General features: G+C 56.9%; 7 protein-coding genes across 7 annotated transcripts; 2 read left to right on the plus strand and 5 right to left on the minus strand.

Annotated features, from left to right (window-relative positions):
• Positions 1-13: 13 nt before the first annotated feature.
• IWZ02DRAFT_440569 (peptidase family M49-domain-containing protein) lies at positions 14-2950 on the minus strand. The gene is made up of 3 exons (XM_066766842.1): positions 2328-2950; positions 1128-2141; positions 14-1077 (listed from the first exon to the last, which is right to left on the minus strand). Exons 1-3 carry the CDS (start codon positions 2645-2647, stop codon positions 111-113), a joined length of 2301 nt encoding a protein of 766 aa, XP_066627480.1. The 5' UTR covers positions 2648-2950; the 3' UTR covers positions 14-110.
• A 58-nt stretch (positions 2951-3008) lies between these two features.
• Positions 3009-5364, plus strand: IWZ02DRAFT_440574 (beta-tubulin). The gene is made up of 7 exons (XM_066766843.1): positions 3009-3167; positions 3287-3310; positions 3361-3386; positions 3448-3489; positions 3544-3598; positions 3656-4111; positions 4164-5364. Exons 1-7 carry the CDS (start codon positions 3156-3158, stop codon positions 4887-4889), a joined length of 1341 nt encoding a protein of 446 aa, XP_066627481.1. The 5' UTR covers positions 3009-3155; the 3' UTR covers positions 4890-5364.
• A 308-nt stretch (positions 5365-5672) lies between these two features.
• Positions 5673-7568, minus strand: IWZ02DRAFT_440578 (phosphatidylethanolamine N-methyltransferase). Its single transcript, XM_066766844.1, has 5 exons — positions 7097-7568; positions 6931-6970; positions 6853-6869; positions 6645-6750; positions 5673-6579 (listed from the first exon to the last, which is right to left on the minus strand). The coding sequence occupies exons 1-5, from the start codon at positions 7140-7142 to the stop codon at positions 6156-6158; spliced, it is 633 nt and encodes a 210-aa protein (XP_066627482.1). The 5' UTR covers positions 7143-7568; the 3' UTR covers positions 5673-6155.
• Positions 7569-7614: 46 nt separating this feature from the next.
• On the minus strand, positions 7615-9609 carry IWZ02DRAFT_440582 (acyl-CoA dehydrogenase/oxidase). The gene is made up of 2 exons (XM_066766845.1): positions 8328-9609; positions 7615-8243 (listed from the first exon to the last, which is right to left on the minus strand). The coding sequence occupies exons 1-2, from the start codon at positions 9497-9499 to the stop codon at positions 8078-8080; spliced, it is 1338 nt and encodes a 445-aa protein (XP_066627483.1). The 5' UTR covers positions 9500-9609; the 3' UTR covers positions 7615-8077.
• An 886-nt stretch (positions 9610-10495) lies between these two features.
• IWZ02DRAFT_30276 (transmembrane amino acid transporter protein-domain-containing protein) lies at positions 10496-12583 on the minus strand. Its single transcript, XM_066763960.1, has 3 exons — positions 11980-12583; positions 11785-11927; positions 10496-11725 (listed from the first exon to the last, which is right to left on the minus strand). Exons 1-3 carry the CDS (start codon positions 12355-12357, stop codon positions 10600-10602), a joined length of 1647 nt encoding a protein of 548 aa, XP_066627484.1. The 5' UTR covers positions 12358-12583; the 3' UTR covers positions 10496-10599.
• A 1453-nt stretch (positions 12584-14036) lies between these two features.
• IWZ02DRAFT_467267 (Leo1-like protein-domain-containing protein) lies at positions 14037-15625 on the minus strand (the record flags this gene model as incomplete). The annotated part of the gene is made up of 3 exons (XM_066768549.1): positions 14037-15107; positions 15156-15332; positions 15497-15625. The coding sequence occupies 3 exons, from the start codon at positions 15623-15625 to the stop codon at positions 14037-14039; spliced, it is 1377 nt and encodes a 458-aa protein (XP_066627485.1).
• Positions 15626-15825: 200 nt separating this feature from the next.
• IWZ02DRAFT_440590 (Mob1/phocein) lies at positions 15826-17867 on the plus strand. The gene is made up of 4 exons (XM_066766846.1): positions 15826-16068; positions 16459-16784; positions 16833-16947; positions 16999-17867. The coding sequence occupies exons 1-4, from the start codon at positions 16046-16048 to the stop codon at positions 17609-17611; spliced, it is 1077 nt and encodes a 358-aa protein (XP_066627486.1). The 5' UTR covers positions 15826-16045; the 3' UTR covers positions 17612-17867.
• The last annotated feature ends 3 nt before the right edge of the window (positions 17868-17870 follow it).

The following is a 17870-nucleotide window of genomic DNA, read 5'->3' on the forward strand; positions in this document are numbered from 1 at the left end:
ACGAATGAACACATTGACATTGGAGAAGATGTGAATTCTGATTCTTTCAATTAATGCTGCTATTGCCTTTTTTGGTCCATGCAAGGCATAAATCAGTCATCTCACCACACCTAGATATACTCCCTCTCGGCGTAGCTCTGAATCATTCCCTCAACCGTTGGCTCATACTCCTTGAGTGCCACCTTACCACCTTCCACCACAGTGCTTGCCTGCACAAACACCTTTCTCGGCTGCTTCTTGGCCAATACGACTGGTCGGATCTTCTCCGCATAGAAGTCGTCGACGTGGGTAATAGCCTCGTACATCTTTGAGCCCCCCTCGAAATCAGCCGTCGCCTTGAGGACATGCAGCTCCTGGAGGTACTTCTCGACTGCCGGCCGACCGTGGCTAAGAATCTTGCTCCTCTCGAGGCGGATGGTCAAGTCTGACAAATCGTCCTGGCTGTATTCAAGCTCGCAAAACTCTTTGCCAGCCTTGAGGAAGGTACGCAAAATCGAGAAGCGAGCCTGCATGTGGGCTTGTCCCCATTTGCGCGACTTGGGGTCCCAGAACTCGAGTGCAGCGATACCGGCACGCGCCATGCTGAGGTAACCCGCGTACAGGACATCTCCAGCAGGGCCGTTGAGGTCAGTCTCGCCAGAGCCGAAGCCGAAGATTTTGAGAATGTCAAAATCACAGGAGAGGGCCATGGCAACACACTCAGCGCGGCATTCTTCGTAGCTGCCAGCCAGAGAACCAAATACGGAGCCCCATGTCTGTCCAGGCTTGTACCACTTGGTAACGGGCTTGCCGGTCAAGGGGTTGACGGGAGGATTCTTCACGTCGAAGTTGTACTCGCCAGGCGCAGTCTCTTGAAGGAGCTTGCCACAGCCGTGACCAAGAAGTTCATGGAGACCGACTTGCACCTCGAATGCATCATCACGGCATCGCTGATAAACTTCCATGTCGCTGTCCTTGATAAAGGGAATGGGCTCATTTGGAGGTTTGGCAGACAAGACGTTGCCCAAGCTCACGTTCTTGAATCCCTCGCGTTGTCGGATGTCATCGTAGTTGGGGATGTTGATTCCAGCAGGAATACTGAGCCTCGTTAGCAAAAGCAAGTAAAAAAACATGCGGAAACTGCTTACCCGCTACCAGCAAAGGTCAGGACCTCGAGGGAAGTAAAGTCGGGGCTGAGGAAATTGTCCTTTTCAAATTCTGGGCTCCAGGGAAGACGCGGGATGAGTGTGGGAGCTTTCTCAACCAGCTCACCGAAGGCGCGCGTCCTCTCCTTGTTCACCATGGCCACGAAACCTTCCCACTCGCCACGAATGCCGTGAGGATCGCGGTAGGTCTCGACAAAGCCAATGTCAGTCTCAACCGGAGGACCCTTGTTCCTGATCCAGTACCTCTGGCTGTCCTTGTATGCTTCGAGCGAGCCCGTAACAAACGACTTTTCGTACGCGTCCAGCATAGACTTTTCGGTCTCATTGCCAGCGTACTGGCGGGCGCTCTTGATGGCGTCGGCAATGGTAGCCATCTCTTTCGAGTACTCACCGTACACCAGCCTCAGCTTCTTACCCTTGAGCTTGCCGTCCAATTCCCACTCCGACTCAGAAGTGTCGCGCTCGCCCCTGGAAGGCTCCCGCGCTGACGCAATCAGGACCTCGAAGCCATCCTTGATCTTTCTGACGCGCGTGTTTTCGGGGAGCAGCTTCTTGCCCTCCAAAAAGTCACTCACGGTGGAGATTTCCTCCTTGGTAATGTCGGGCGAGTCGGGATAGTATGTAGAAATGTGTCCCTGGTCGGGGTAGCCCAGGTGCAGCTTGGCTACGCTGTTTCCAGCGAAAATGGCGTCCTGGAACTTTTCGTAGAGCTTCAGAGTCTCGGGCGTCAAGGTGGCCAAGGCCTTGAGCTGGCGAGGCTCAAGCCTAGGGACAAACTTGGAGTCGCCAAAGCTCTTGTAGTTTCCAGCATTGCCCAGGAACTGGGCAGAGTAGTCGAGAAAGGCCTTGAGCTCGTCGTCGGAAAGGCCGGCATCGCTTTGGAGCTTCTTCCAATCTCCCTTGCTATGACGGTGCAGTGCGATGATGAAGTCGTAAATGTGCTCGGATTCGGGGCTGACCTGGCGGAGGACAATGCGAGTTCCTGCGTAGCATGCTCTGGATTAAGTCAGCAGGGGAAGCAATTACAGCTCAGGACCACGGGTCGGTGCATGGTCAGAGCGTGTACAGTACAATCAAAGCAATGGCATGCTCAGGGTTCGCATGGACGCTTCTCCTGCTCCTTTTGAAAGGGAGGCGGCCACGCGACAGGCAGGGAGGTGAGGTGATGCGGGGTATGCTGACATGGAGAGGTAGTGAGCGTAGAGCTTCTGGTTGTCATTGAGGGCTTCGAAGTGCGGCTTGATGGCCAGTGGCACGACGGTGGGAGGGCTGTCGGCCAAATAGTGCTTGACAACGTCTTGGTCCATTGCTGGAGAGGAATAATTGGAGATGGTGGCGGTTGATGAGTTGCGGCGAGGTTCAAGGAGCGGCAGCGGCAGCGGGACGCGCTTCACGGGATGATTGTCAGGATCGAATGTCTCTTGGCGAAGGAGGCTGGCTCCCTTTGTCGCCGACGCGCTACTGGTTACATACAATTGCAGAGAGGCACAAGCGATTGTCATGGCCGCATGCAGAGACGGCGCCTCTCGTGATATGGCGCGCAGTAGCTGCAGCGGAGCGCGTAGCAGTAGTGTATTGCGCGCTGGCTGAGGCACCACGCCAGCTGTTCAAGCCACCAGAGGCCGGACGCAAGCTTGCCGTTGCCCAAGAGCGCAGACGCAGCCCGCGCACAGGAGTGGGAGTCCTCATGGGTAATGATGGCAATCAATTCGAGCAATAAAACAAGCCAAAGGAGACGATGTTTTCCTGCCGAGCGGGCACAGCGGGCAGTCGACGGTGATTGGCCCACGCCAATTGTTTTTGGACTGGGTTAGGCACAGACCACAACACCCAAGTCCCAGTCCCAGTCCACCCTACACCGACCACCCACCCACCCACCCACCCAGCTCCTTCTCCTCTTCCCATCACAACCCTTCAACCACTCCTCTCCCAACCACATCCAACCCCTCCTCGACTCTTCGATCCGTCCATCTTCCATCTTAGCTTCGATCCCACCCGCAGTCCACCATCATGCGCGAGATTGTACGTCCAAACCCCCCGATTCGGCTTTTGTTTTTACGCGTCCCCTGATTGCCCCGCGCCCTTCTCCAACACACACAACCAGAGACGACATCCGCTAACCTGTCTCTTCGCATCTCTAGGTCCACCTCCAGACTGGCCAATGTGTAAGCTTCTCCATCTTGCGTTTTCGCGACTTTGAGCTGACTCGGTGCAGGGTAACCAAATTGGTGCCGCCTTCTGGTTCGCAGCACCCGACAACAGCTTCTCCTGCGCTCCCTACTGACGCGCGCGCGCTTCACAGGCAAACCATCTCTGGCGAGCATGGTCTCGATGGCTCCGGAGTGTAAGTCGTCGCGAAAGAACCGCAGAAACAACACCAATCTGACAATTTCGACAGCTACAACGGTACCTCTGACCTCCAGCTTGAGCGCATGAACGTCTACTTCAACGAGGTAGGTTCCTAGGCTATGTGATGAGCATCTAGTGCGAAACTGACACAGCTGGGCCAGGCGTCCAACAACAAATATGTCCCCCGTGCCGTTCTCGTCGACCTTGAGCCCGGTACCATGGACGCTGTCCGCGCTGGTCCCTTTGGCCAGCTCTTCCGCCCCGACAACTTCGTCTTTGGCCAGTCTGGCGCCGGTAACAACTGGGCCAAGGGTCACTACACTGAGGGTGCCGAGCTGGTCGACCAGGTCCTCGACGTCGTCCGCCGCGAGGCCGAGGGCTGCGACTGCCTCCAGGGTTTCCAGATCACCCACTCTCTCGGTGGTGGTACCGGTGCCGGTATGGGTACGCTCCTCATTTCCAAGATTCGCGAGGAGTTCCCCGACCGCATGATGGCCACCTTCTCCGTCGTCCCCTCCCCCAAGGTCTCGGACACCGTCGTTGAGCCTTACAACGCCACCCTGTCCGTCCACCAGCTCGTCGAGAACTCTGACGAGACCTTCTGCATTGACAACGAGGTGAGCCTTGAATTATAAGCTGGAGAAAATCTCTTCCTGACATTTTTGGCAGGCCCTGTACGACATTTGCATGAGGACCCTGAAGCTCAGCAACCCCTCGTACGGTGACCTGAACCACCTCGTCTCCGCCGTCATGTCTGGCGTCACCACTTGTCTGCGTTTCCCCGGTCAGCTCAACTCTGACCTGCGCAAGCTGGCCGTCAACATGGTTCCTTTCCCTCGTCTCCACTTCTTCATGGTCGGCTTCGCTCCTCTGACCAGCCGTGGTGCCCACTCCTTCCGCGCCGTCACCGTTCCTGAGCTCACCCAGCAAATGTTTGACCCCAAGAACATGATGGCTGCCTCCGACTTCCGCAACGGCCGCTACCTGACCTGCTCTGCCATCTTCCGCGGCAAGGTCTCGATGAAGGAGGTCGAGGACCAGATGCGCAACGTCCAGAACAAGAACTCGTCCTACTTTGTTGAGTGGATCCCCAACAACGTCCAGACTGCTCTCTGCTCCATTCCCCCGCGCGGCCTCAAGATGTCGTCGACCTTTGTCGGCAACAGCACCTCGATCCAGGAGCTGTTCAAGCGTGTCGGTGACCAGTTCACGGCCATGTTCCGTCGCAAGGCCTTCTTGCACTGGTACACTGGCGAGGGTATGGACGAGATGGAGTTCACCGAGGCCGAGTCCAACATGAACGACCTGGTGTCTGAGTACCAGCAGTACCAGGAGGCGTCGGTCTCGGACGCCGAGGAGGAGTACGACGAGGAGGCGCCTCTCGAGGAGGAGTAAACTATGACTTTCTAGTGGTCTAGTTTGCGAGGTTGTCTGTTGGGAAAGGATTGGTTGTGGCCCGCCAAGTCTAGCCGCCTGGCTTTTTTCTTTTTTGACTTACTCCCCCTACCCCCTTCTTGTTTTTTAAAAAGGTTAATGCAACTTGCCAACAACAACGGAAATGGATTTTTCTGCGCGCGTGCAAGAGGCGGAATGAGCGAGTGAGCAGCGAGTGATAAAATGGAAGGCTGTAAGGGCGCTAGGGGTATATGTCTTTGTGAGCGAGCAAGCGTTGACGGGGGCAGCGAAACAAATGGACGGCTGCTGCTTCTTAAACAATGGTCGTGCCCGTCGTTGTGGTTCTAGCATTATCGCTTTTTGTAATTTGCTTCTTTTCAATTCTGAATTCTTTTGACTTTGAATACTGCTTGTGTATGGTTGAGTGAGGGAGGGAGTGCGTGCCGACGGGCTAGAAGCATGAAGTATGGAGGAGGAGGAGGAGGAGGAGGAGGAGGAGGAGGAGGAGGAGGAGGAGGAGGTACCTATTGTGCCGGTAGGTACCTACATACCCACAAGGTATCATGACCGTTTGATGATACTGTACCCACGTTGATCCTTCTGCTCTTTTAAACCTTCTGGAGATTGAATGGACTGATGGCCGGCACAAGCTTGCTTGCAGGTCTTTGGCAATGTACATACATACATGTGTGTACATACATGTGTGTACATATATATGCGATGCGTGAGCCTTTGCCTCACGCAGAGGCGATAGGACGGGTAGGGTAGGATAGGAGAGGTAGGACACACACACACAGAGAGAGAGAGAGAGAGAGAGAGAGAGAGAGAGAGAGAGAGCGGGAGATGTACAATTTACCACATCAAATCATACCGACAAGACCAAAGGAAGGCAGGCAATGCAGGGGAAAAAAAAAAAAAAACATTCAAATTCGAAATGGAGCTACTCCTAGCTGTGGTATCTTGCACGTGTTGAAAACGCCGTCTGCCATCCTGCCCGTCCTTCTCTTGTTCCTGCGCTGCTCGCCGCCATGTCTCCATGTGTGTTTCGTTTGCTCTTCCTCCTTCTCCTTCATCCCGTCTGCTTCTGCTCTTTTTAGGCGTCGTTCATGTCGTTTTTCTCGTTTTCGCCGTCGTGCCTTCGTCCGTTCGTCCGTTTGGTGTGCTCACCTGGCGCCGCCGCATGCCTGTTGAAAGGCGCGTCGAGCTGCCGCCGGCACCATGCATCTCCATGCGTATGTCAAACCGCAGTCAACATACCTTGGGTATCTACAACTCCTTCTTCTCGCCCTGACCCTGCCCCTGCACCTTACCCTGGCGCTTCTTCTCCCTCCTCTCATAAATCCCCGCCGTAAACGGATCCTCATACCTCAACGCGACGCTATAAGCCAGCCAGACAAACGCAGTAAGCGCCACGCCGGCCGGCTTGCCGTACCAAATGGCGGTGCCGAGGAACGAAAGCGTGGAGCCGACGTACATGGGGGCATCGCAGACGCTAAACGGAAACGACGTCACGCGGTGGTCCATCAGGATGCCGAAGTAGTCGCCGAGGTAGGTTCCCGTGACGCCGAGCGCGTACATGGACGTGAGGACGAGCGTGTTGCCGGCGGCGAGGAGGGCGAGGGAGGCGAACTTGGCGACGGGCGTGAGGAGCAGCGGGTGCGTGGGTTGGTGCGCGAGCGCGTTGTGGTAGCTGTGGTTGTTGTGTTAGCGGGACTGGAGGGATGGGGGGAGACGAAGGGTTGAGGGCGCACATACATGTAGTCGCGGATGATGCCGAGAGAGAAGATGGTCACGGCCAGCGCGTAGCACCCGTTGCGCGAGTTGCCGTTGAAGAGGCGCGTTATCGTCTTGTTGTGGTATTCTGGGCGTCCGGTTAGCTGCCTTGTTCTCTTCTCTCTGCCCCAGGCCCTTCATTTCTCGAATGGAGTCGATTCATCAGTGGGTGGATAAACGTCCGACGCACCTGACCGCGCTGCGATGCTACCGCCGAATTCATGTCAGTGATTTTCTCCTATCCGTTGCCAGGTAGGGGCGCACTTACTTCCAGAACGTGGGGTTGAAGGCCACGCTGCCAACCGTCACTGTTGTTTCCAGGCAGTCAGCATACGTACGTCATTGCTACCCAAACCCTTTTGTGCCAATGCTCCAAGCCTCAAGGCATGCTGTGCAGGCTTTGGAAGCGGCATAGAGGATAGAAGGCCACGTACGCCAGAAGCTCGGCTGGGTAATGTCGATGAACTCGGAGAGCGGCATTGTGGAAATGTGGATGGAGGACGAGACTCTATTCGACGCTGTACAGGCGCGTAGAGTAAAGGAAAGCTTTCTGCGGTGCTGCAAAGGCTGGTTCGGCAAACAAAAAGGGTGGGACAAAGGTGTTCTGCAGCAGATGAATGGATGGCTGCCTTGAGCTGCTCGCCGATGCGCTCAATGGGTTGGAAGTAAGGTTGGGATCGCGTATAAAGTGACGAAACTAAGCGCGAGCTTGCGATGCAGCAGCTCAAGACAGGTAAGTAACAGCGAGTCTGAGAGGAAGAGGATGGAAGCTGAAAGGTACGAGGTGAGGTCAGGCAGGTGGAGAAGCTGGTGGGTAGGCGATGTGGGGGTGGTGGGCTGGAGGAACGGACCGGGTACGCTCAAGCTGCTGGCTGGCGTCACGGCTCTAAGCTGTTTGTGGTGGGGAAGCACCCCAACGGCGCAGCCATCGTGCCACTATTGAACACTAGAAATCGACATCACTGCATCCTGCAATTTCTTACCCGAATACTGCGACTGTACGCCGTGCATATGGCTCTATTCGTTGTGCCTTGGACGTGTTGGAGACCAACAGGCAACGCGCGCCAGCCGCAGGGTTGCCGACTCGAGCTCGAAACTAGCCCTTGGAGTTCAACTTCAGCTTACAGGAACGACGAACGGAAAAACGCGCAACCCAATATGATTTTCAGGCACGCGTTAGACAGATGCCGATTTTGGTGATCGAAAAACAGCCAGGGAGCAACGTTGCAGCACACACAGCCGAGAGCACAGCAGAGATGCAGTCTCTGTGGAAAGAGGATCAAGAGACGGGGGACACAAGCGCGAGAAGCCTCCAGCAGCTGGTTCAACAGAGACATACACAGCTCCACTATCCTTGAAAAGTTTCTTTGATCCAGCCAGCAAGACTGATCGACGTTCTACACTAGTCACGGCACTCACTCTGCTTGTCCATAGGTCGCGGCCCACGGCTCGTAACCTGCATCCAGGAAAATCTTTTGAATCTGACGTCTCCTTACACCAACATTGCCGCCATCAAAGAGCGGCAAGACCATGGCCTCATTCAGGAGCTTGGAGAAAGGTTGGTCTTTGGCGTACGAAGTTCTGTACTCACATCAGCATTAGCTGCGGAACCCACAGCATCAACTCAACACGAGAAGAGAAAAAAGAAGAAGAGGAAGAACTCACATGCCCACGGCCTTCATAGCATCGACGACGCTCTGCACCGCCGCCTCGCTCGAGTATATCTTTGCCTGCAACGCCAACTCAAGCCTAGCCTTCCAATCGCCCGGGCCCTTCTCAACCGCATGCAATGCCTTCCAGGTAAGCAGCCTGCTCGTCTCAATCCGCATCTTGACGTCGATGAGCAAATCGGCGACGCTCTGGCGCTCCAAAATCGGCACGGTGCCGCCCCTGCTGTCGTCTTTGGCGAACTTCATCGCTGCCTCGAAGGCCGCGCGCATGATGCCCACGCCCATGGCGCCCACCAGCGCGGCCGACGTGCCGAAGGTTTGTTCAACGACCGCCGCACCCGTGCCTGGTGGACAGAGTAGATTGGCGTGTGGCACGCGGAATGCCGTGAACTTGCTGTGCGGCCCGGATGTTGAGTGGAAGCCCGCGAGCTCCGGCTCGTCCAGCATCTGATAGGCATCCGGTTCATTCGCCGCGACAACCTCCGGCGTCACGAGCAAGATCAGCACGTCGTCGGCCGGGTCGCGTTCAGGATTTTGTAGACCGTGGTCGTCGTCGTCGTCGTCGTCGTCGCGGACACACCGACACACGACGCACTGCAGCTCCGCGCCGCGGCCGTCCCACCCGCCACTATTCGTCGTCCACAGCTTCTCACCATCAACAACCCACTCATCGCCGACGCGCCTCGCCGTCGTACGCAGCCCCCCCGCGCCCCTCTCAAGCCAATTCGCCGTCCCCTGCGGCTCCGAATGCACAAACGAAGCCAGCGGCTCGCCCTTGCCCTCCCCCAAAAACGCCCCCAAAAACCTCTCCCGCACCTCTTCACTCCCCGCCAGCACCACCGGCGCCAATCCCAATCCCGTCCCCAAAATCGTCAGCGCGGTCGACGGCTCGACGGCGAATAGCTCTTCAGTCACGAGCGCGGCGTCGAGGAGGCTCTGGGCGCTGCCGCCCAGCGCGGCGGGGATTTGGCCGCGGATGAGGCCGGCGCGCACGGCGGCGGCGTAGATGGGACGCGTGGAGCGGAATCGGGAATTTTGGTTGGTGGTTGAGGTCGGTGGTGGGTGGAGAGAGGAGGGTGCGGTGGTGCCGGCGAGGTGGGATTGCGCGAACGAGGCGGCGGCGGAGCGGAGGGCGTGTTGGGCGGGTGTCAGGGCGAAGTCGATCATGTTGGGGAAGAGTTGAGGCGGGCGAAGGGCGTGGGGTGGTGGGGGAAAAAATGAAGAGAATTGAAGTGCTAGAGTCAGGTAGAGTAAGTAGGTTGCATAGTAGGCATCTATATGCACCCTCCCACAGACACATACATGCTTAAGCATCTCACATCAGCCCAAGTCACCGTACCTCCACCTGTCCACCTGTCTGCCCCACACCGATCCATCAGCCCGACGTCGGCCACTCGACCACGTGCTGAGAGGCACCTAAACACTCAGCGTGCTTGCTAGCTTATGGTAGCTTGACTCGCGCGAGAAATCAAGCAACGCGAAGCCTCGCGGCCGACTACCTCGTTGGGTCGCCATGCCCGGCGCGGCGGCGGCGGCGGCGGCTGGGCTGGGCTTGGCGAAGACGAAGACGACGACGACGACGGACGACGATGGACGACGACGCGCTTCATTGAAGTTTGTTTGGGACGCGCGCTTTTGTACATTGTTTTGAACGAGGTTCATGTCGTGCGACCACGATGATTGAATGAGGGAGAGGAGGGGGAGAGAGGAGTAGAAGCAAGACAATCTACTTCGGCTTGAACAGAGACAAGGTATAAGAAGAAGAGAAAAAGAAAAGAAAAGACGGGACGAGCCGAGACATTACAGCAGAAGCATCATCACCAATCCCAGCCCCAAATCCCGTGGTAGAAGTTCTCATTGTTCCGTTCCCATTTTGTGTATCAACCGTTCCATGCCTACCCTACCCATCCCATTCATCGTAACCATCCATCCAGACCTAGACCCAAAAAAACACCGTTGCCAAATCGAATTGAGACCCTGTACCCATCCGTCCATCCGTCCGAGTTCCGTTTTTGGCAAGGAAAAAGACCCAAGGAAAAAGAGAGAGGGGTTGTGTTGAGGTGGTGAGGTCGTGGGTTGATTGACTGATTGATCGACGTATGAGGGGAGTCGAGCAGTGTGAGAGCAGCTTTTGAGTGGTGGTCTGTGTCTGGTAGTCTGTCTGAAAGTCTGTCTTTGCACTTGCCATCTTCGAATGGGCAAGCGAGGGGAAAAGGACGAGGTTGAGGATTACACGTGTGGAGGAGAAGAAGGCCACGGAGAGGCATCTAGAGGCCGTTGTCCGCGCACGAAAAAGCGCCGCCATACTGCGCCGTGTTGTAGCCATCGACAATGTCCTGCACCGAGGCATAAGTGCCGGCGCTTAGGAACAAGAAGCCAATGGCAATGAGGACGACGTTGACAGCGGCGCCAACGGGGCCGCGCCAGCCGCGAATCTTCCAGAAGTCGGGGCCGTGGTCAGCCTTGCGCATGCGCAGATATGCGGCGCCCCAGAAGATGAAGCCGAAGAAGGAGTCGAAGAGGGAGCTCATGAGCGAGAGCAGGTCCGAGAAGAAGGGGATGACTTCGGCGATGATAAAGGCCAGCACCCACAGCACGGCCAGGATGAGGCCCCACGACAGCCAGCCCACCAGCGTGTGGTCGCCCATGTGGCGCGTGCCGGCAAAGAAGCGGAAGAAGACGAAGCGCGCGCTAACCGACGCGTAGAGCACGCCCAGGAAGATGATGGTCGGAATCATGAAGGAGAAGGATACCTTTTTGTACAGCTCATTGCCCAAGCTGCCAAAGGCGGGCGACGTCATGTACGCGTTGCCCGTGTAGGCGTAGATGATGGCGCCGACGAGCGAAAAGGTGATGATTTCGGCAATGGTGACGGTCCAGAGCGCCTTGGGAAAGTCGCGGGGGTTCTTCATTTCGGCGATGAAGGAGGGTATCGTGATTTGGCCGATAAAGGTGTAGCTAATGTTCATAAAGGCGTTCATGCCGAGGACGAAGCTCGTGCCCTTGACTGGGACGGCGTGTACCTCAATGGGGCCGAGCGAAGGGTAGCCCGTCGGGTGGTCCTCGACGCCGGCGAAGATGGTGGCTAGCAAGACGGAAACAAAGGTGAAGAAGGCAGAAAAGGTGGCGAGCTGAGCAAGAGTCGAAAAGGTACGGGGGAGCGAGCAGAGCCAGGAGATGAGGGCCACAATGGCGGAGAAGCCGACGGTGCAGATGCTGTGGTTGGACATGGTGTTGAGGTACTTGGCGCCGACCAGGCAGTGCAGACCCTGGATGAAGGTGTTGTTTAGCAGAAACATGACGGCAGTGAACCACCAGGCCCATTTGCCGCCGAAGAGCATCTGGCCAATGTCACAGACATCCTTAATTTCTGGATGGCGGAGGCAGAATTCCCTGGGGCGGGGCACGGTTAGCAGCCGTGGTTGGAGGTGAGCTTTTGACAAGAAACTTACCAGACAATCAGAGACGTGTAGAGCACCAGACCGGCCACGACAATGGTCAAGATCAGGCCAGGAACCAGGCCAAGGACAGCGTAGGAGTTGGGAAAAGACATGATGGCCAAGCAAATGTACTCGGAAAACAGCAGGGCAGCCGTCTGCCGTCCGGTTAGCAATTGCTCAGCACGTAAGGACTAGCAGTTCATGTACCTTTGGCCAGGAGCAGGTGCGGTACTTGATGGCGTTGTCCGACTCGAGCTCAATCTGCTTGCCAACGCTAATGGTGCTCGAAGTGTCCGAGTCAGGAGGCTGCTGGCCATTGATCGGTTTGGCCAAGGGACCGCCGATGCGGGCACCCACACGGCGCGGGCCCTGGTTCTCAGCGTCGCGGCCAACGTCGTCGTCCCCAAAGCCGTCTCTGGTGGCCAGCTTGGCCTTTGCGCGCAGCGAATCCATGTCTTTTTTCTCGGGCTTGGAGGATGGCGAAGAGGCGGGCTCGGACGAGTTGGAATTGTTGTTGTTGTTTTTTTTGTTGTTGTTGTTGTTGTTGGGATTGTTGGAGCGAGAGGAGCCGAAGCCTAACGCCATTTTACCAGTCGAATGGCCTGAAGGAGAGGCGTGTAGTAAAACGGTCTGCGACTCGAGGCCGTTGGCAGCATGAACAACAGCTTCTAATAAAACTGGGCGGGTCGGGTAACAGCGCGCAACGAGGATTGCCGCTCGTGTACGTGCTCTTGGAGAGGGGCAATGGCAACGGGACGGGGTGAGGCGAGGCGAGAGATGGGGAAGAAAAATGGGACAGTGATGGGATAGGCATAGGATTTAAAGCAAAAAGTTGTGTCTAGTCCGGTAGGGTAGGGCGTTGGATGGCGTGCTAGGCCGTGGCCAGCGAATGGCGGCGCAGGGAAGCACGATGGGTCGTCAAACAAAGCCGGAGCGAGAGCATGCTTTGGGCCAACCAAAGGTACAATGTGTGTAGGTATGGTCATGGTCATGGTCAACCCGCCGAACGCGTGCAAGCATTACATTCCTTTGCCTCGACATCAATCCGGGTCCGTGGTTTTGTTTCCTCGTCGAGCACGCGGCCTCGCCTCCGCACTGTTGGGGCCATTTCTTCACCACCTGCGTCCACCCACAGCCTCCTTCCTCTACTTCTACATCTTCCTCTCTCCCTCTCTCCAGTCTCTCCCGCCCCTTTGCCGTCCCGACGTCACATGGAGCAGGGTCCCGCGCCCTTTTCCCCTGCCCGTCCCTCGTCCCTGTGACATCTGGTGTGCCTATGTACGCGTGTGCTGGCCACATAGATACCTCCTGTTCGACGCCGTGTCCTGTACGATGCCACCGGGTACATATCTTCCTCGCCGTCAGGTCAGCCCAGCCCGGAAACCAGTCCTCCACCACCATCCATCCTTCCTTGTCGCCCGCCCACCGCCCCTCAGCGCCACCCGCGTCACATACCCGTCAGACGGCTCCGCTGCGCTGCTGCTGCTGCTAAGCTTTGTTTCCCGATCACCGGCGTCGCTTGATTTGCTTAGGTTGTGTCAACCACGAAGCCACCGTCATCTATCTCTGCGCCCGCCAATCAGCCGTGCGCATCGTGCCTTTGCCTGTCTCGCGGTGTACATGTGCGGTACATCCAAGCCTCAGGCAACCAGTCGCAACCTAGATTTTTTTTTTCCTCTCCTCCTTTTTTTTTTTTTTTTTTTTTTTGCTGCAAGATGTCTTTTACGCTGGAGAACAGGCTGAAGGGCTGAAGGGTTTGAATGCACAGGTAGACAGGCAGAAGCATGATGATTGGGCATCGTTGGCTGATACATGTATGGCCTTCTCGGCCCTACACTGACACCACATTGACACAACTGAGCAGCCGTTGGTCGCACTTCTAGCTATGCACGTGCGCCTGCTCTCATCCTTCAGTGCTCGCTCGCTCGCTCCCCGTGGCGCCACCTACTCATCAACCTCTGCTGCTCCGAGCACCCGCAATGGTTTTAGATTGACCACCTGCTGCTAGCGTGGCCGAATCTGGCGGCATTTGCTGGCAGCACGAACAAGAAAGAGTCTAAACTGCTTTTGGTTGTAAAAGGGCTCTCCCCAGCTGCCACCTGTTTTGTCTGGTTTCCAACGCTATCCCCTCTAAACCCTTTACATGCTAGTCTGCGCTCCCCGCGCGCCGTCTGCGGCATCTCCAGGTCCGGCCGCACTTTGTCAATCGCCTGTCGGCAGATGCTCCACGCCGGCTCCTGGTCCCGATCGAAACGACACCTACGCTAGTCCTCGTCTTCCTCGTCCACCACCCTCCGGCGCTTCGTCCTCGAAGATGCCACGACTTCTTCTTCTTCATCGTCGTCCTTGTCTTGCTCCGCGTGGCCTCGTTTGGGGCTGTCCCGCTTCGACGGCCGGTGTGCCTCAATACCCTCGTCAATGTCTTCTTCCTCCTCATCAATCTCTGGCTCTTCGTCACTGCCCGCGATAAAGTCGTCCTCCTCGTCGTACTCGTCTTCCTTCGTTCTCCTGCGCCCTTGAAAGTCTTCGTCGTCGCTGTATTCGTCACGTCTAACACGGCTCGGCTTGGATCGTCTCGATCCACCCTCCTCATCGAGGCCACTGTTGCCAGCCCTGTACCCTCCGTATCCACCACTGCGACCTAGTCCACTGCGTCCAAATGCTCTGTTGTCCCTCTCACGACGACGCTCTTCTTGCCTCTCCCTAAGACGCTGTTGCTTTTCCCTTTCCTTCTCAAGCACTTCGGCCTGTCTCTTCTTCTCCTCGGGGTCTTCCTGCAGACTGAAGACTGTAGCACCAACTCCTTGGCGGGCGTTGGCCGCTGCTGCCAAGCTTGCTTGCAGCCTTTCGAGCGCATCATCTGAAGCTCCCCGCGCCGGCATCAGAGTCAGGCCTGCCGTGACCTTGTTGGTGACGCGCACAGTCTGCAGTGTCGGATGGGGAGAGCAAAGGTAGGTGAATGAGTCTCGCGAGGAATCGTAGGTCGTTGGGCCTCCTCGGCGGTCCTTGACGGCAGTCGGCGTAGGCTTTGGCGGGTTGCTTTGAGGAGGAGCGAGAGGCTTCGCGTCGAATTCGTACTGGTTGAGTGGGTCGGAGCCAAGCTGGAGGGTGAGCGAGCCGTCAGACCAGCGAAGGACACGCGCGTTCGACTGGATCTGCGACGGGTCGGAGGGCGAGTGGCGCCAGCGAAGGGTAGTCTGGGCCGTCTTGTATGGGGAAAATGTCGACGAGGGCTGCACTTTGGAGTGGTGGTCTGTCGTTGGGGGCTGCCACTTTTCGAGGACAAAGCTCTTTGGTTCAAAGGCCATGAGCTGGGGGACCTTGAGTAGATAGAGCTATATCCAGGTCAGTCAAGCCATTGCGCAGGCTTGCGATGGACATACCTCGTTATCGCTCGGCCGCGGAACAGGATGTCGGGGAATAGAAATGTCCAAGACTTTTTGCTCAGTGTCCTCCAGCTCCTGCTCGGGCTGGCTCTGGACGCGGTCGCGACGGTCCACGTCGTCGCCCGAGTCGAGCTCCTCATCGTCCAAGGTGCGCTCGGCGCTGTAGGGAATTAGCTGGAGTGAGGTCCACACAGACGAGGGACGAACGCAGTCTGGTCCTCGGCCTGGTCGTCTCCGCCTTCGCCAAAGAGATCGTCCTCATCACCAAGGTCGGGCTCGTCGTCATTGAGGTCGCTGTTGTCGTGAGCGCTTGCGCCAGCCCTGCGCTTTGTCACGACATCGTCGTCTTCATCTTCGTCATCGTCATCGTCGTTTTGAGATACGGGCGGATTGGTAGACTCGACGGCGCCATTGGGCTCGACGTCGTCGCCAAAGAGATCGCCATTGTCAGAGGCGGCGTCGGACATGGTTGCAGTGGCACGGATGGGTGGAGAGGTGAGGGACAAGACGCGATGGGCAGCTGTATGGTATAGCTTTTGGCGCTTGGCCAGCAGCGCGCTGTGCAGCTCCATTAGCTGACGCGCCTGGAGATGTCACGGAGCGGATCAAAGTTGGTGCGGTGATGTGATGCCTGAGGCGTGAGCTCCCTGAGGTCCCCGTGGCTCTGGGCTGGCGGGCGGCCTTCGCCCCCCTGACGGTGAAACGCTTGGGGTGAAGCAAACCGCTGCTCTGCTCTGCTCTGCTCTGCTCTATTCTACTCCTACACCTCGCTCTGTTCCTCTCCTCTCTCCCTCTCCCCTCTGCTCGACTTCCACCTTGATCAATTCCTCCTCCGCCCGTCCTCGACATCCTCTCCTCCATCTGCCAAAATTTCCGCCTTCGCTTCAATGGCCTCCTTCTTCTCCAGCGTGTAAGTACTGCAGCGGGCTCGCTTGGCATTCCTCTAATCACCCCCCGTTTCTGTTTGTGCCTCTGTTGTTGCTTGCCGACATCATGTCTGGCTCAGCCGTGTTTCCCTATATCTTTCCCATTATGCGTAGCACGTGGCTCGCACTTGTCCCTTTGTCCACTCGTCCGTCTCCTGCTCCACCACCGTCACACCGCCCGTACTTGAAACCCCATCTGCCTCCTCACAATCACCTTCCCTCTTGCGTCAGAGCTCTGATAGCACCTCCGCATTATTTTTACCATGTCCCGCTCTTGGTCCCTTTGCTTGAGCCACATCTTGGCACTGCCCTGAATCATTCATCTTCTGCTCGGGCAAAGCCTAAGACACTAAGCTAACGGATCATTCGTTCAGCCGCCAGGGCTTTGGCGGACGCAAAGGCAACAGCAACCAGCAGCAACCTCCTCCGCCAAAGGGAAACAACTCTCCCACCATCTCGTACCAGAGCTCTCCTCAACAATCCTATCAGTCTTCATCCGCCACGCTAGCGGCCCAATCGCCCTCCATGTCTGCGTCAACTGCCAGTGAAGCTCACCACGATGCCTCGCATCAGCCCGGAACCCGCAAGCCGCCCTACTTTTTCCGCGACGAGTATGCCAACCTCATCGTCAAGGGCAACTTCATGACGCTCGCCGCAAGACCAAAGATGGTCGACGAGGGCGAGTGGCTTGCTCACCAAGGTCAGCTGTTTTGGCAAATGCCAAGAAGATGCCGCTAACATGATTCAGTGGTTGAGCAATACCGCCTCCTGGACGGTATGATTAGCATCATCAAGACCCTTGATGAGCGGAGTGGACGCCCCATCTGTAACCCAGAGAGCTGTCCCACCATGTCCGCCGCGGGGTACGTTTGCCGTGCTATGCTTCCGCCTAACGTGATACTGACTGCTCGTAGCCACACTTATACCTGGCTGGACAACAACAAGAAGCCCATCAAGATTCCAGCCTACCAGTATATTCAGCTCGTGCAAAAGTGGATCGTGGGCAAGATTAGCGATCAAAACCTCTTTCCTACCGACACCACCGTCCTGAACCAGCCTGCAGCGGGCACTGCTTCCGCATATGCATCTGGCGGCCTCAACACCCCCGGATCAAACACGCCGATCCCCGCTCCGCCCACGAGCATCAACGCCCCGCTTGCCCAGCTCTCGGGCAAGGAGTGGGTCGGCAAGGCCGTTGGTTTCCCCGAGCACTTTCTCAACGACATCAAGAGCATCTACCGCCAAATGATGCGATGCTATGCCCACCTGTACCACGGCCACTGGCTGGACCCCTTCTGGCACCTGAACGCCTACAAGGAGCTCAACACGTGCTTCATCCACTTCGTCAACGTTGGCCAACAATTCGACCTCATCAGCGACAAGGAAATGGAGCCCATGATGCCACTCATCCAGCTCTGGCTCGCCAAGGGCCTCTTGCCCGAGAAGCAACTCGAGCAGCCCCCGCAGGCGGCCGCTCCTCAGCAGGCGCCGGCCCCGGAAGCCCAGGCTATCCCGGCTGCCCAGTAAACGACGCGTGTGGGGTTTGATTGAATGAGCGAGTGAGGAGTAAGCGCAGAGGAAAGACGTTACCGAGTCAGGTGTCAATGGAGGAAGGATTGATGATCTTCTCGGCCTTTTTTGAATCGACAATCGCATTTGGTCCATGGCGGACGGACGGATGGAGAGACGGAAGCACGAATAGAAGTTGGGAACGAAAGCAGCCGCAAAAAATGAACTTTGCCACTCGGCATCAAAGACTCTGAATCAAGTGGTCTAGGTATTATTT

The sequence above is a fragment of the Phyllosticta citriasiana genome (assembly GCF_038021145.1).
Source record: "Phyllosticta citriasiana strain CBS 120426 chromosome Unknown IWZ02scaffold_1, whole genome shotgun sequence".
Lineage (NCBI taxonomy): Eukaryota > Fungi > Ascomycota > Dothideomycetes > Botryosphaeriales > Phyllostictaceae > Phyllosticta > Phyllosticta citriasiana.

Bases quoted from the DNA above. Each gene is read 5' to 3' on its own strand.
- IWZ02DRAFT_30276 (XM_066763960.1), bottom strand. From the start codon at position 12,357: ATGGCGTTAGGCTTCGGCTCCTCTCGCTCCAACAATCCCAACAACAAC. The intron at 11,928-11,979 runs GTACATGAACTG...ACCGGACGGCAG, and splicing joins GCACCTGCTCCTGGCCAAAG to ACGGCTGCCCTGCTGTTTTC. The intron at 11,726-11,784 runs GTAAGTTTCTTG...GCCCCGCCCCAG, and splicing joins TACACGTCTCTGATTGTCTG to GGAATTCTGCCTCCGCCATC.
- IWZ02DRAFT_440590 (XM_066766846.1), top strand. From the start codon at position 16,046: ATGGCCTCCTTCTTCTCCAGCGT. The intron at 16,785-16,832 runs GTCAGCTGTTTT...AACATGATTCAG, and splicing joins CGAGTGGCTTGCTCACCAAG to TGGTTGAGCAATACCGCCTC. The intron at 16,948-16,998 runs GTACGTTTGCCG...GACTGCTCGTAG, and splicing joins CCCACCATGTCCGCCGCGGG to CCACACTTATACCTGGCTGG.
- IWZ02DRAFT_440574 (XM_066766843.1), top strand. The intron at 3,311-3,360 runs GTAAGCTTCTCC...GACTCGGTGCAG, and splicing joins ACCTCCAGACTGGCCAATGT to GGTAACCAAATTGGTGCCGC. The intron at 4,112-4,163 runs GTGAGCCTTGAA...CATTTTTGGCAG, and splicing joins CCTTCTGCATTGACAACGAG to GCCCTGTACGACATTTGCAT.
- IWZ02DRAFT_440578 (XM_066766844.1), bottom strand. From the start codon at position 7,142: ATGCCGCTCTCCGAGTTCATCGACATTACCCAGCCGAGCTTCTGGC. The intron at 6,971-7,096 runs GTACGTGGCCTT...TGGAAACAACAG, and splicing joins TACCCAGCCGAGCTTCTGGC to TGACGGTTGGCAGCGTGGCC. The intron at 6,580-6,644 runs GTATGTGCGCCC...CAACAACCACAG, and splicing joins GGCATCATCCGCGACTACAT to CTACCACAACGCGCTCGCGC.
- IWZ02DRAFT_440582 (XM_066766845.1), bottom strand. From the start codon at position 9,499: ATGATCGACTTCGCCCTGACACCCGCCCAACACGCCCTCCGCTCCGCC. The intron at 8,244-8,327 runs GTGAGTTCTTCC...ATGTGAGTACAG, and splicing joins GCTATGAAGGCCGTGGGCAT to AACTTCGTACGCCAAAGACC.
- IWZ02DRAFT_440569 (XM_066766842.1), bottom strand. From the start codon at position 2,647: ATGACAATCGCTTGTGCCTCTCTGCAATTGTATGTAACCAGTAGCGCG. The intron at 2,142-2,327 runs GTCAGCATACCC...GACTTAATCCAG, and splicing joins TACGCTCACTACCTCTCCAT to AGCATGCTACGCAGGAACTC. The intron at 1,078-1,127 runs GTAAGCAGTTTC...AACGAGGCTCAG, and splicing joins CTGACCTTTGCTGGTAGCGG to TATTCCTGCTGGAATCAACA.